The following is a 14,504-nucleotide window of genomic DNA, read 5'->3' as shown; positions in this document are numbered from 1 at the left end:
AATACACACCTGCTCCAAGAAAGTTCTAAAGAGCTGTGCCTTAAATTATGGGATATGTGCAAATAGTATGTGGATATGAACTACTCAGGATAGCTATGGAGAACACTGATCCCTTTCAGAATTAGCTTTTTCTAGAACTATTTAGTTGTTCTGTTTAGCCTAGAAATCGCACACCCCTCTACTGCAGATGAATCTCATGCAAACTGTCCAGCCACCCTGTAGCAGAGATGTGAACAGAACCCTGAAGTCCTGACTTTATCCCCTACTTTAAATCATAAGGCCACCACGTTTGATGCTATAGTGAAGAGACGTCTCCTCTTACAGACTTACTTGTGCTCTGTGGTGCTGGAATTCTTCTTAGTGCCAGAAATTTCTTCCCCATTCTTCACCCAATAGCTGTAAGTGAGGGGGCTGGGACTTGTGGTGAGGTTACATTGCAGGACGATGGGAGAACTATACTGGTGAATGTTCACAGCCTCGCTGGCATTGATCCTGGGCTCTGGAACAAAGTGCACATTAAAGAGAGTCATAAATCTCAGCTAACAACTACACCTCAAACCCAGGTCTAATGGTCAGCTGGGAGATAGGGAGGGAAGAAACTATTGCTTCACTAATTTGGGAGACAAAGAAAGAATCACGAACAGCTGACCACTAGTGAAGGCAACAGTTTAAGGACCAGTTCCCCTATATAAAGAAAAAAATTTTAGATTCTTCACTTTCACACTTCAGACAACCTCTACACACCTTGAAGTAAGATTTTTACAAATCTTTTGCATATGGTGGAACGCAAAGAGGTAAGCTGCATATTTGGTGACTATGCAAGCAAAATCAGCTTCTTTTCCTCACCTCCTGAAGGAAGGAAGTCATTGTTTCTGGGCAATATAATGCAGTTTTATTCATTCAGAATAAAGCAAAACCCTTTCTATATGCAGAAACTTCAAGCAAAAACAGCCTGCTTTGGTGAATAATATGCATCTCTTTGGGTACCCAGTTCCCGGGAAGAAACCACGTCAAGAGTCTTAGGAACAAGGCCATGTCTACAAGGGGGATATGCTCTCATTATTGCCATCAGTGTAGCTGCAATAGTACAAATCCCTACTGGAAATGGGCTGAATTTCTTTTTCTGCTGGTCTTATTCCCACTTGAAGTTAAGGGTAGGCTCCACCAGTGCAAACTGGTTTATAAACAGTTTTTATCCTGTCCACATGAGGGTGCAGCTTCACCAACTGGTAGCCTGTGAAGGCTGAAACTGGAGCAAATCCCCAGTGTAGACAAGTATGCCAAAGCCCTAGTCCTCATTTTAGTCATCCAGTAAGTCTTCCCGCAAAGTGGGTAGACAAGACTTGACATTCCTGATATTTTTAAAGTTAAAAATCTAGCAGATTTTTTAAAAAGCTTTTAAGCTTTCTTTATACATTGTAAAGACAAAATATGCTCTCTCTTTTGCAGGCCATCTTTAACTCTGGCCCTATAATTGCATTCTACATTTAGGCCAGAAGACCCTGATCAGTTGTGTCCATGACACTCAGCATTGTGCTGTTGCACACATTATATGAATTACAACTGTATGCAAGTTAGTTGCACAGTATAATCCACATCTATCTTTTCAGCATATACCAAGTACTGGAGAGGAAAGGGGAATCTCTGGCTCCTGTTGGGAGGGGGTATACAGAATCTCTGTCCAGAGAGAAAAAGGAAAAGTTGTTTTCTGTTGACCTCATTAGTTGACACAAGTTGGCAGAGAACGGACTGTATGGCTGGGTAGAAGGGCAGCCAACAAGGGAGGTGAGTTGGTACTTTGTAGCCCATACTGGAAACAGCATTTGTAGTTGAGGGAAGAATCTCCAACTTGTACAGTAGTTGGAGGATGAAAAGGTTTGTTTTTTTTAAATAAAGGGGGAAGAATAGATTTCCTACCTTTACTCAAACGAGTTTGACTGGGAGTGTCCTTAGTTTTATTTACTAGGAATCATTTTCTTGTTCACTTGAATAGACTTTGCTTTCAACACTGAGTCCCAGTGGTACTCCCCTGACAAGTTTTTAGTTATTTTCTGAAGCCTTGAATATCTCACATTTCAATCCTGAATGGCAGTGTGAGAACTTATAAATTGTACGAGTCCAACTATATATCTGAAGCCTTGCAGAAATTAGCATTGGGAACTTGGACATTATGAATTTTCTCCTTAAATTTGAAAGCAGCATTATGCACAATTAAGGGCTAATATCCACAACCACCAAATTTTGAAAGTTGGCTATTGGAGCTATGAGTGGACAAAATGCCTTTCCAAAACTGCAAAGCAAGGATTTTTTTCTACTGAGACTAAGAAAAGATCTTATCTACCTTCAAACTAAAAAATTATTAAGCATGAAAAATCACAGGTTTAAAAGATGAGAGAACTTTTGGCGGTTAGGCTTGGAAAAATGCCAATATCTCAGAATACAAGAACTTCCTTTGCATTCCAAACAGTAGGAGAGAAAACTGCAGATGGGTTGCCAGGTGTGGGTGTGGTTTATACAAACACATTCATATAATTCCTGATTAACATTCCATAGCCATGTCTGAAAGTTAATGAAGAATATTTATTCCAGTTGGTTCCATATATCTTGCTGACAGCTATTTTAAACACATTTGGAGTACAGATTAAGTCACACCATACAGTCTTCTGAAGTCTCACCTGTAAAGCACTTGGAAAGCAAATTATTAACGCAAATTATTAAATTGAATCGGGAAAAAAAATGAGGCACCATAAAGGTTATATTGTTATTCATAATGTAACATTAATCTCTACAATAATATAGTACTTGCCCTTCTTGCTGCTGCCCAGCGAGGCAAAGTGAGAATCTGACTACTGATGACTAATAAACTCTTTACGTCACCACTTGATATGTGCATATCTTTTTCTGCCTAATTCTATGAGGTTGGCTATGCAAACTCCCTCTTGCAGTTACTTAGAAGTCCCAATATTAACCACCCCATCCCAGATACAATATTGCAGCTATCAAAATGCTGGAGTTCCTTCTATCCTTTCTTGTAGAAACTTTATTACTGTCCATCAGCTGCAACTCTGCCCCACTATGTCCTGCAATAGGAATTTTACCTGTGCAAGGACCACAAGATCAGGTCCTAGATGGAGGAAAATCATTTGTTTACCACTCCACCACTACTCTCCTCTCCCTTCATACCCCAATATTATCCCCAATGAGCAAGCACACAAGATTTTTTCACCTAAACAAAAAAATACTATCAACTGTGAAAATACCCCTTTGAAGCAACATTAACTCAATTTCTGGGAATTTTGTAGACAGACATCAGCTTTGCTAGAACTGACTGATATTTGCTTCTGTTTTACAGATTTTCATTCAATATGAAAAGAAATATCTTCAGTTTTATTTATGTCAGTGTACTATAAATAGCATTTTCCTGTCAAAAGACAAAACTGGTAAAACAAGTGCACTGGCCACTGTAATAGTGAACTGGATAGCTTTAAACAGAGTCATTAGTAGAGGCAGTCTGATGCTGTCTGCAGTACACTGGATTGAAGCCATGGACACACTATGGTGGTGGTTACAGTGCACCATGAGGTGACTCTGGAATGGAAAGCATACATGCTGCCATCAGAGAATGTTCCAAGCACCATACCTTCAAAAAGCAAGTAATGGAAAACAGTTTTAATCTAGTCTACAGAACTAAAAAATTTGTGTAAGAGAGACTTAATCCAGAAATCCTTTGGGAATTGCTTTATTTTCTAAATGTTTTTCATATGTAGCCAATAATGGACCATTTTAGGTCTGCTTTTCAGACTGTAAGTTGATGACCTGGCACTCAGAACAAACAAGCTATTTGGGACTTTAATGGCTATCTCTGCCAGTTTAGAACTATTCTTACCCGCCTGTCAGTTACATAGTAATGTTTGTGATATTTATAGGTGGTCACTTAACAGTTTGTGGCGCTGAATGAAATAATGGGAACCAAGTGAACAAGCAGCTTGTGAATTTTACAGGACATGTTGGGAGCTTTCATATCCATCCTGGAAATATATGGAAATTACTAAACAGATGTTTGAAGCAAGAAGAGTTAAAGTCTGAGAATGTAACTTAGAGTTTCCTGATGGCTGATCACTTTAAGTATTAAAATGTAAGCAGAAGACACTAACGTTTCATCAATCTGTAAGAAAGCAGACAAGCAAGCAGACATTGCTGTTTAGTTCTGAGGAGATAATGCATTGTGGAAGGGGTACAGGGTTAGGTGTACACAAAAAAAAGCCATCCCACTCCAAAAAGGAACATCCTGAAGATCCTCATGAGGACAATCCTCCCCATACCTCACATTTGAGGTGTCAATTTTATATGAGCAGTGGTTTTAAAATAAGTGCATCCTACTGGAATCCACCATCTTGTGGAAGGGCAGCATGGGAGCCTTAGTGTCTAGTTGGAAACCAACTTCCAGTTCTCCTAACTGTTTAACTTTTCAAATCAGTATTCAATGCTAATTTTCACTGCATTCTGTTTTGATATTAACAATGACATTTTGTTTTAGCCACCACAATTAAAGCAGGCTCTACCAGTTTACTGTGTCTATTTTTGAATGCCCAAGATGGTGTCAAATGAGATCAGAGGAAGAGTGACCACCATTAGCCGAAGATTCCAACACCATTTTAATCAGAAGCCTTCATTTCAAATACAATTTAGTTAACAAGCTGTAAGATGCATCTCTCCTAATGGAAAATTACAGGATAGTTTCTACTCAATGCACTACTGTATTCTGTCTCTGCAATCTTAAACACTCTGGGATACTTCAAACTTATACTCCTGCCTTCCAGGTACAGGTTGAGATTCTTTAGCTCGGTCTCCCTTCAGCTCCAATTCCAGTGTGTAGTTACCTAGAGGTTAAACCTTAAGCGCTCTGCTTCCCACAAACTACAACAGTTTAAGCCTCCCTTGTGGACACAGTACAGTTGTTTAAGTGTGTTTGAGAAAAACACTGAACTCACCAATATGAAAACAACAAAAACAAAAGTGTGTCCTGAACACAAGGCACTTGGCAATATAGTCATAATACACAATACAAAATTAGGAAACACTGGATAATTGAACTGCAGGTATGCAAGAGACAAGACAGGGCTTTAACTGGGGAAGGAGATGGAAGCTTAGAACCTCCATCCCAAAAAATACATTCAGTTACAAATGACCTATTTGAGGAAGATAGGAAACACAATCTGAGGCATTTTCATAAGGACTCTATCAGAAAAATGCTTCAAGAACTTAATAATTAGCTTTTCATTCAAAAAGCTTCTTCCTCCTCCCAAAAAACTACTAAAAGGAGACTGGCTAGGCGAAGAATAGAGAAGGGAAATACAACAGACCTTCATGGGCAGCAGAAGCAGATGATCATATGAAATAGGAGAGACAAGGTGTGTAATATCTTATATTGGACCAACTTCTATTGGTGACCTGAAGAAGTGCCCAGTGTCACTCGAAAGCTGGTCTCTCTCTCACCAACAGAAGTTGGTCCAATAAAAGATATTACTTCACCCACCTTGTCTCTCCAATATCCTGGGACTGACTACACTACACTACCGGCTACAACTACACTGTATCTGAGACAGGAACCAGACTTCCAGAAGTTAAACTTGCTGCAGGACAGTTCAGCTTTATCTTGACATAACACCTTTCCCTGAAATCCGAAGGCTCTTGCTGCTGTGATTGATGTTAATAACTTAGAGGTCACAGTGGACTCAGACCTGAAAGGGCTAGGGAGGGGACAAGCCTTAGGACTGGAAGCTGAACAGGTTTATCAAGTCGAACCACCCAATGTTTTTTAGGTTTTAAACTAAATCCATGTCATTGGGTTAATTCTGTTTATTTTTCCACATACATTCACATTCTTTCAATTTTCCAGAGGCAGGTTCTCTGATCCATCAGTACTGACTGCAACAAGTCACCTGTTTTCATCCATAATCATTTTCATATTGCAGCAGTCTAATGCAGCATTGTAATACTGCCAAGATAGTTCAGATTGGTACCCCACCTGAGCACTAGCTACCAGATTTACGTCTGCACGGGGTTCCTTCAGATACCACTACATCGATTCAACAGATGTCACTACACAATTTGAGAGCTTGAGTTATGCAATATGAAGCTCAATATATGCAGTGAGAAATTACATTTCTATGCTATCCTGGTTTATGTATACAAACACTCAGAATAGTGTTAAAGATAACATCCGTCCTCTACTATTCACAGCCCTGAGACATTTACACTAAATCAAAAAAACCGTCCTTTACATTCTGCTCTTCACACCTGTACACAGTTAAGTCACTCTCTGCAGGTATTTCATTGTGAATGTGTGTAGATCTAAGCTGTATATCAATCACTACATCTCAGAGAAAGCAAACAGCATTCTTTCTATTCAATGTACATAAAAATAGGACTGAGGGTTAAAATGGTTCTGAAATTTCCAGAACCAAAACTCATGTGGAACCTAATAAAGACAGCAGAAAATGTGTACAAAATCTAGGACAATAAATGGAACAAACAGCAACTGAGAATCAACTCATGCTATCCATTATAAGTTTTTTAAAAGGGATGTTACATTCCTAGTGGGGAGTGATTTGGCTAAAGCTAGTGCACATTAAATTGATAACATCCCTTCACTCTGAGTGGCATTTACTTTCACACCACCATGTAAGAACAGCTGTATCAGTAATGTACTGTTGCATCAGAGAATCCGTTAGGACACATACTGTTGTTTAAAAAAGAAAAGAAGCTCTATGACTTTATGGAAAAATCCAGGCTTTAAAGGTCACATATAACAACAAAATCAAAATGGGAAGGATTTGTACAGAAGCTTATGAACTCAAAACCATGTAAATAAGGAAGGTATTCAGAGATTCCAAGAAAAAAGAAGAAATAAAAGTGGTTAGATCAGGAAAGAATAAAAACCATAACAGAAAGGCACTCATGAAGAAGCCAGCGACAGGGTGCAGGAAACCTACTATAAAAGTAAAGGGTTGTGGAAGAAAAAAAAATAATCAAAGACTGAGCTTGTTTTCACACAGGAGCTGTAGGACAGTTGCGTAGACTTCCCCAAGTCCTTTGATCCTACGGAAGAGAGACAACAACAACAACAACAACAAAAAAAGGTGGCAGGGACACTCTCAAGCATTACAACTGGAGGAATAATCTTGGGTTCAAAAAACAAGACAAAGGGTGGTAATATCAAGGGTCATGGGAGAGGGAGAAGGGTCACTGGACTGCCTCTAGTTACTACACTACTACTACTGTACGGTGCTGAACTCACTCTGAAGGACGCTTATCGTAGCCTGGGCTCGAATCCACGTTATGGAGGGATTTTGTCTCAAGTCATTCCTCCTGGGATCGTTGCTGGCCCTGCACTCGTAAGTCCCAGAGTCTTCCAATGTAAGGCGGGTTATTCTCAGCACACTCACGCCGTTCACCCCGTAGGCAGTGTTAATGGTGACACGGCGCTTCCGAGCGCCATCCCAGAGCTGTTTGAAAGACTCAGCCCGGTTGACTTCAGCATACCACCACTGGATCTCTGGAGTGGGTTTCCCAATCACATCACAGTACAGCTCAAAAGCATCCCCTGTGAATTTAGTTTCTGACATGGGCGACTTGACAAACCCAGCTAGAGGGAGGGGCAGCAGAAATGCAGTGATAGATCAGCAGAAAATAACAGATGTTATAAAGAACAAAGCAAGCGAGTTGCAGAAAACAGACAAAGGATTAGATAAAACACCATAATTTACAGAAACCAGGTGTTAACAAGATTTTTATAGAAAGAAAGCACAACACACAGAGCGCTTGCTAATTTTGTTGGTTTGAAGGCGTGTTATAGTTTTCATAGCACAGCACATACCCTCTCAAGGAAGATTTCAAAGTAGCAGCCGTGTAAGTCTGTATCCGCAAAATGAACACGAGTACTTGTGGCACCTTAGAGACTAACAAATTTATTAGAGCACAAGCTTTCATGAGCTACAGCTCACTTCATCGGATGCACAGAATGGAACATATACATGTATGTTTGTCCTCACCCACAACTATTTCACATTTGGGGACAATATATACCTTCAATTCAGTGGCACTGCTATGGGTACCCGCATGGCCCCACAGTATGCCAACATCTTTATGGCTGACTTAGAACAACGCTTCCTCAGCTCTCGTCCCCTAACACCCCTACTCTACTTGCGCTACATTGATGACATCAACATCATCTGGACCCATGGAAAAGAAGCCCTTGAGGAATTCCACCATGATTTCAACAATTTCCATCCCACCATCAACCTCAGCCTAGACCAGTCCACACAAGCGGTCCATTTCCTGGACACTACGGTGCTAATAAGCGATGGTCACATAACCACCACCCTATACCAGAATCCTGCTGACCACTATACTTACCTACATGCCTCCAGCTTCCATCCAGGACACACCACACAATCCATTGTCTACAGCCAAGCTCTAAGATACAACCGCATTTGCTCCAATCCCTCAGACAGAGACAAACACCTACAAGATCTCTATCAAGCATTCCACAATACCCACCTGCTGAAGTGAAGAAACAGATTGACAGAGCCGGAAGAGTACCCAGAAGTCACCTACTACAGGACAGGCCCAACGAAGAAAATAACAGAATGCCACTAGCCATCACCTTCAGCCCCAACTAAAACCTCTCCAGCGCATCATCAAAGATTTACAACCTATCCTGAAAAATGATCCCTCACTCTCACAGATCTTGGGAGACAGACCAGTCCTCGCTTACAGACAGCCCCCCAACCTGAAGCAAATACTCACCAGCAACCACACACCACACAGCAAAAACACTAACCCAGGAACCTATCCTTGCAACAAAGCCCGATGCCAACTCTGTCCACATATTTATTCAAGTGACACCATCATCATAGTAACTAATCACATCAGCCATGCCATCAGGGGCTCGTTCACCTGCACATCTACCAATGTGATATATGCCATCATGTGCCAGCAATGCCCCTCTGCCATGTACATTGGCCAAACCGGACAGTCTCTACACAAAAGAATAAATGGACACAAATCTGACATCAGGAATCATAACATTCAAAAACCGGTAGGAGAACACTTCAACCTCTCTGGCCACTCAGTAGAAGATTTAAGGAGGCAATTTTGCAAAAGAAAAGCTTCAAAAACAGACTCCAACGAGAAACTGCTGAGCTTGAATTAATATGCAAACTAGATACCATTAACTTGGATTTGAATAGACACTGGGAGTGGCTGGGTTATTACACATATTTAATCTATTTCCTTAAGTTAAGTATCCTCACACCTTCTTGTCAACTGTCTAAATGGGCCATTTTGATTATCACTACAAAAGATTTTTTCTCCTGCTGATAATAGCTCATCTTAACTAATTAGCCTCTCACAGTTTGTATGGTAACTTCCAACTTATCTGTATGTATATATCATCTATCTATAGCTATCTATAGCTATATTATATATATATATATATATATATATATATATATATATATATGTTCCATTCTATGCATCCGATGAAGTGAGCTGTAGCTCACGAAAGCTTATGCTCTAATAAATTTGTTAGTCTCTAAGCTGCCACAAGTCCTCCTGTTCTTTTTTCTCAAGGAAGAGGAGTTCTTGGGAGACAGACTACCGAGGTAAGTATTTTATGATGGGTTCTCTAGAGTGTCAAACTGGATTATAGGAGACTGCATCAGGGGAACCATTTACAGCAAACACACATCACCTTTTGGAACTGGAAAGCAATGAAATGGCACCAGGGAGCTATGGAAAAGCAGACTGTGAATTATGGTTGTCCTTTTTCTAGCTGCTTGAACTGTTTGGTTTATAAAAGTCAAATGTCCAGCAGAAGTCCTTCCCCTGTCCTTTCTCAGCCCTCTCATTAAAACAGAAAACTGATCAAACACCTACAGAAAAAAAAAATAGCAAGCTTCTGTCCTATATACCTCTCCATCATGAACTCTACTTTGACCTTTTCTTCCATCTATTCTGAACTTCCGAGACAGGGAATTCCCTGAGATATAAGTGACCTACTTTCTGGCAGTAGCTAGATCATTGCAGCTGAAAGCAGTAGATTCTCACAATCTCTGTTAAAAGTATGATAGGGATTTTCATCTTACACATATAAAATGACAAAAAAATTCACTAATTGAGAAACTGACAGCATTGAGTAACTAGATACATTATAAAGGAAGTCCTTCTGTACCTTTTGTAAAAGATGCACGGTTGTAATTCAGTACTAAAACCATTGGAGCCCCTTCTGTGATATACATTTCCCTGCTACTTACCAGCATTACTACATCAGTACACTTGCCTTTGTTTTAAGTTGTCCTCCAAAGCATATTTTGGAAGTGACCCACTGAAAATAGTGCAGATTTAAAGCCAGTCTATTTTGTATACTGAAAATTTTTGAAAAAACAGCTGGCCAGCTAGATAATGCAGCAAAACCTGTCATTTCTATGTTGAATTCTCTCTGGGCACCAGGGATCAGCAACAGCAGCAAGCAAGAAGGGCAGACAGTGTTCCGAACATCTACACCACTGATCAAATAGACTGCTCCACCCCACGCATCCCCACACTCTTCCCCCACTCCCAAACACAATCCATTTCAGAAAGTGGTGTGGGGAAACAAGCCTTTGGGCTCTGTTATAAGGGAGAGGAGGAATGAGATGCTTATTCCATTAAACTTTTCATGCATACTGGTTAGATGAAATTTTTCAGTCCCTTGTCGGACAGTTTGAACCGCATCCTTTTATTCTTGTTCCAAGGTACTCTCTTCTCTGCTACTCAATAGGTAACTGATGAGCTGGGGTAAAATAAAATTTAAGTGAACAATAAATGCACACTGGAAAGCTAATATTACAGCAAGCATTTCTGTAGATTTAGGAGGAATTTTGTATTCATGTTACTCAGGCCACAGGCAGTTGAAGTATGAACAGGAAAAGCTTCTCTTGCTGTTCTAATACTGGTTCCTTCAGAGCAATTGAGATAATCCATTACAACAATGTATAAACAAGGCCTAAAATTCTATATGCACATGTAAACTAGGCATAAAGCAAGTTTCAGGCAGTACTTTCAGTGAGCCATTTCTGATAAGGAAAGAGTTCCAAGAGGAAGCTACAAGTAGAGGTGAAATCCATCTGCACCTCATCGATTACTCAAAAAATGGAATGCACACCAAACAGAATACTTTCCATAATGGAAGAAAAGACTAGAAACTTATCTGGAGAACTCATGCTGTTTGGCAATTCTGTCAACGTTTGCCATCAAAGTGTACAAAACCAAGTAAATAGAGAAAGACAATGTACAGATTTCACTGCTTATATAAGAGGCTTCTGAAGCCAGAAAGTTTCCTTACTCGGTTTTCCCTATGGTATGTATACACTGGGGGGGTTTTGCAGCATTGCACATAAAGACAGATATTCAGGAGGTAGGTGCTAGAGCAAGAAAGAATAATAACATATTCTTAAGAAGAGACCCCCACAAAAGACAATCTCTCTCTCTCTCTCTCTCAACAGATAAGGGAGAAAAATAGGTCCAAGTTTACTGATCTGGACATCTGTTTACATCTGAAAATTGCCCTCATTCAGATTTTCTAGCTGCCTGCAGCTTTTAAAGTTGAATGCACCCTTCTCACATTTTGAGAACCCCCAAAACAATTCAGAAAGAACAACAGTCTTGTTTGGACTTCACAAGTGTCATTAAGGCACAGTTGGCAGCACTAAGTCTCGTAAAATTTGGGCTGACATTTGATGCTGATGCTGTAGAGCAAAAAAGATAAGGGAGTGGGAGAGGCATATATTTAACTAAGGTCTCCAGTTCACCTGGTAGCTCTTCAAGTACAAGGTAAAGAACTAAGGCCCTGTTGCAAGTTATAGAATAGCCCTGGTGCACTAGACAAAAAGGGCTCAGCCTCAGACACCACTTACTGACAACTAGCAAATGGAAATGCTTATGAAAAATATTCTCCCTCTCAATAAGGCAGGTTCTTATGGGCATGGCTGTAAAGCTACCAATAGCTTACAATCACTGGTAAGCCACCGACTGCTTTGTAAACTGTTAGGGAGTGAAATGCACTATGGAAAAAAAAACATTGTTCTATTGTATGTGGTAGCATTGAGCAAGTGGAGAGTTACTGTGAAGTCTGCCACAAGATTTACCACAAAGTCTCAATATAATTTCATGATACACCAGAGGACCAGGGATGTTACACTACAGGACAGTCCAGGAAGCTCTGCCATTTCAGAGTAACATTTACTTGCTGTCACCAACATAAACTGATGTATTAATTTTTGTAATTTATTTTCTTCTATGGCATTGTTCTTCAGATAAAGTCATAGGTTTGAGTAAATGAAAGAGATTATATTAGAAGCTCAATAGCTAAAATAGCTTCTTTTTTTTTTTAAGTATATAAGCATAGAACTAGTCAAAGTGGATAAAGTTTTCCATGTGCATCTGCACCAATGCATATGAAGACTGACCTGCAATAGCTCCTGCTGTACCTGTCTAAGAACTGCAGATTACAGATTGTGCAGTAGTTGTACAATGTGGAGATTCACTAAGACCTAGAATGAGAAATTACTTTAATTCAAATGCTAAAGGAACACTTTTTTCTGAAAGGACAGCTAGGAAAACTCAAAGGTTTAAAGAATATTTGAGAGTCAGTACTTAGTTTATACAACGAAAGGAGACATATAATGTAACATAAGTAAACAGCACCAGAATGTTAGGAAAACTTCATGATAACAGACCCAGAGTGAATAGGAGACAGGAAATTCTAGTAATCCTGGTTTAAAAAAAAAAAAAAAAAGTCAGATTTTCCCTTTAGTGCAGTACTTTCATTGACTAGGTCCTATCTGCAAAGACATGCAATTTCTCAGCTGGACCAAGAGCTGCATTTTTGTCCAGCATACTTTTGATATGCATATTCTATGCAGCTAATTTTGGAATAACTGATCTGCCAAGGATCAAGAGTGATGCCAAGCTAAACTCTGTGCCCCTCTGGCATACATGAGTTACACAGAACTCAGTTGAAGAGCACTGCCAGTTCAACAATCTCTGAAACTGCACACAAACTGGTAATGAGATGGTAACATGTTATCTGTGGACCTAGTGACAGAGGATGTGGAAAAAGCTAATGTACTCAATGCTTTTTTTGCCTCTGTTTTCACTAACAAGGTCAGCTCCCAGACTGCTGCGCTGGGCATCACAAAATGGGGAAGAGATGGCCAGCCCTCTGTGGAGATAGAGGTGGTTAGGGACTATTTAGAAAAGCTGGACGTGCACAAGTCCATGGGGCCGGACAAGTTGCATCCGAGAGTGCTGAAGGAATTGGCGGCTGTGATTGCAGAGCCATTGGCCATTATCTTTGAAAACTCGTGGCGAACGGGGGAAGTCCCAGATGACTGGAAAAAGGCTAATGTAGTGCCAATCTTTAAAAAAGGGAAGGAGGAGGATCCTGGGAAAATCATGGAGCAGGTCCTCAAAGAATCAATCCTGAAGCACTTGCATGAGAGGAAAGTGATCAGGAACAGCCAGCATGGATTCACCAAGGGAAGGTCATGCCTGACTAATCTAATTGCCTTTTATGATGAGATTACTGGTTCTGTGGATGAAGGGAAAGCAGTGGATGTATTGTTTCTTGACTTTAGCAAAGCTTTTGACACGGTCTCCCACAGTATTCTTGTCAGCAAGTTAAGGAAGTATGGGCTGGATGAATGCACTATAAGGTGGGTAGAGGGCTGGCTAGATTGTTTGGCTCAACGGGTAGTGATCAATGGCTCCATGTCTAGTTGGCAGCCGGTTTTATCAAGTGGAGTGCCCCAAGGGTCGGTCCTGGGGCCGGTTTTGTTCAATATCTTCATAAATGATCTGGAGGATGGTGTGGATTGCACTCTCAGCAAATTTGCGGATGATACTAAACTGGGAGGAGTGGTAGATACGCTGGAGGGGAGGGATAGGATACAGAAGGACCTAGACAAATTGGAGGATTGGGCCAAAAGAAATCTGATGAGGTTCAATAAGGATAAGTGCAGGGTCCTGCACTTAGGACGGAAGAACCCAATGCACAGCTACAGACTAGGGACCGAATGGCTAGGCAGCAGTTCTGCGGAAAAGGACCTAGGGGTGACAGTGGACGAGAAGCTGGATATGAGTCAGCAGTGTGCCCTTGTTGCCAAGAAGGCCAATGGCATTTTGGGATGTATAAGTAGGGGCATAGCGAGCAGATCGAGGGACGTGATCGTTCCCCTCTATTCGACATTGGTGAGGCCTCATCTGGAGTACTGTGTCCAGTTTTGGGCCCCACACTTCAAGAAGGATGTGGATAAATTGGAGAGAGTCCAGCGAAGGGCAACAAAAATGATTAGGGGTCTGGAACACATGACTTATGAGGAGAGGCTGAGGGAGCTGGGATTGTTTAGCCTGCAGAAGAGAAGAATGAGGGGGGATTTGATAGCTGCTTTCAACTACCT

General features: G+C 40.7%; 1 protein-coding gene across 1 annotated transcript in view; it reads right to left on the bottom strand.

Annotated features, from left to right (window-relative positions):
* The window catches only part of NPTN (neuroplastin), a 103,355-nt gene that overhangs the window by 36,962 nt on the left and 51,889 nt on the right, over nt 1–14,504 (bottom strand). Inside the window, exon 2 of the mRNA XM_048866154.2 lies at nt 331–499. Within this exon, the coding sequence (XP_048722111.1) occupies nt 331–499 (169 nt within the window). The remainder of the gene's footprint in view (nt 1–330; nt 500–14,504) is intronic.

Source organism: Caretta caretta, chromosome 10, assembly GCF_965140235.1.
Source record: "Caretta caretta isolate rCarCar2 chromosome 10, rCarCar1.hap1, whole genome shotgun sequence".
Classification (NCBI taxonomy): domain Eukaryota; kingdom Metazoa; phylum Chordata; order Testudines; family Cheloniidae; genus Caretta; species Caretta caretta.
The sequence above is the reverse complement of the archived record's forward strand: the minus strand, read 5'-3'. Positions and strand labels throughout refer to the sequence as shown.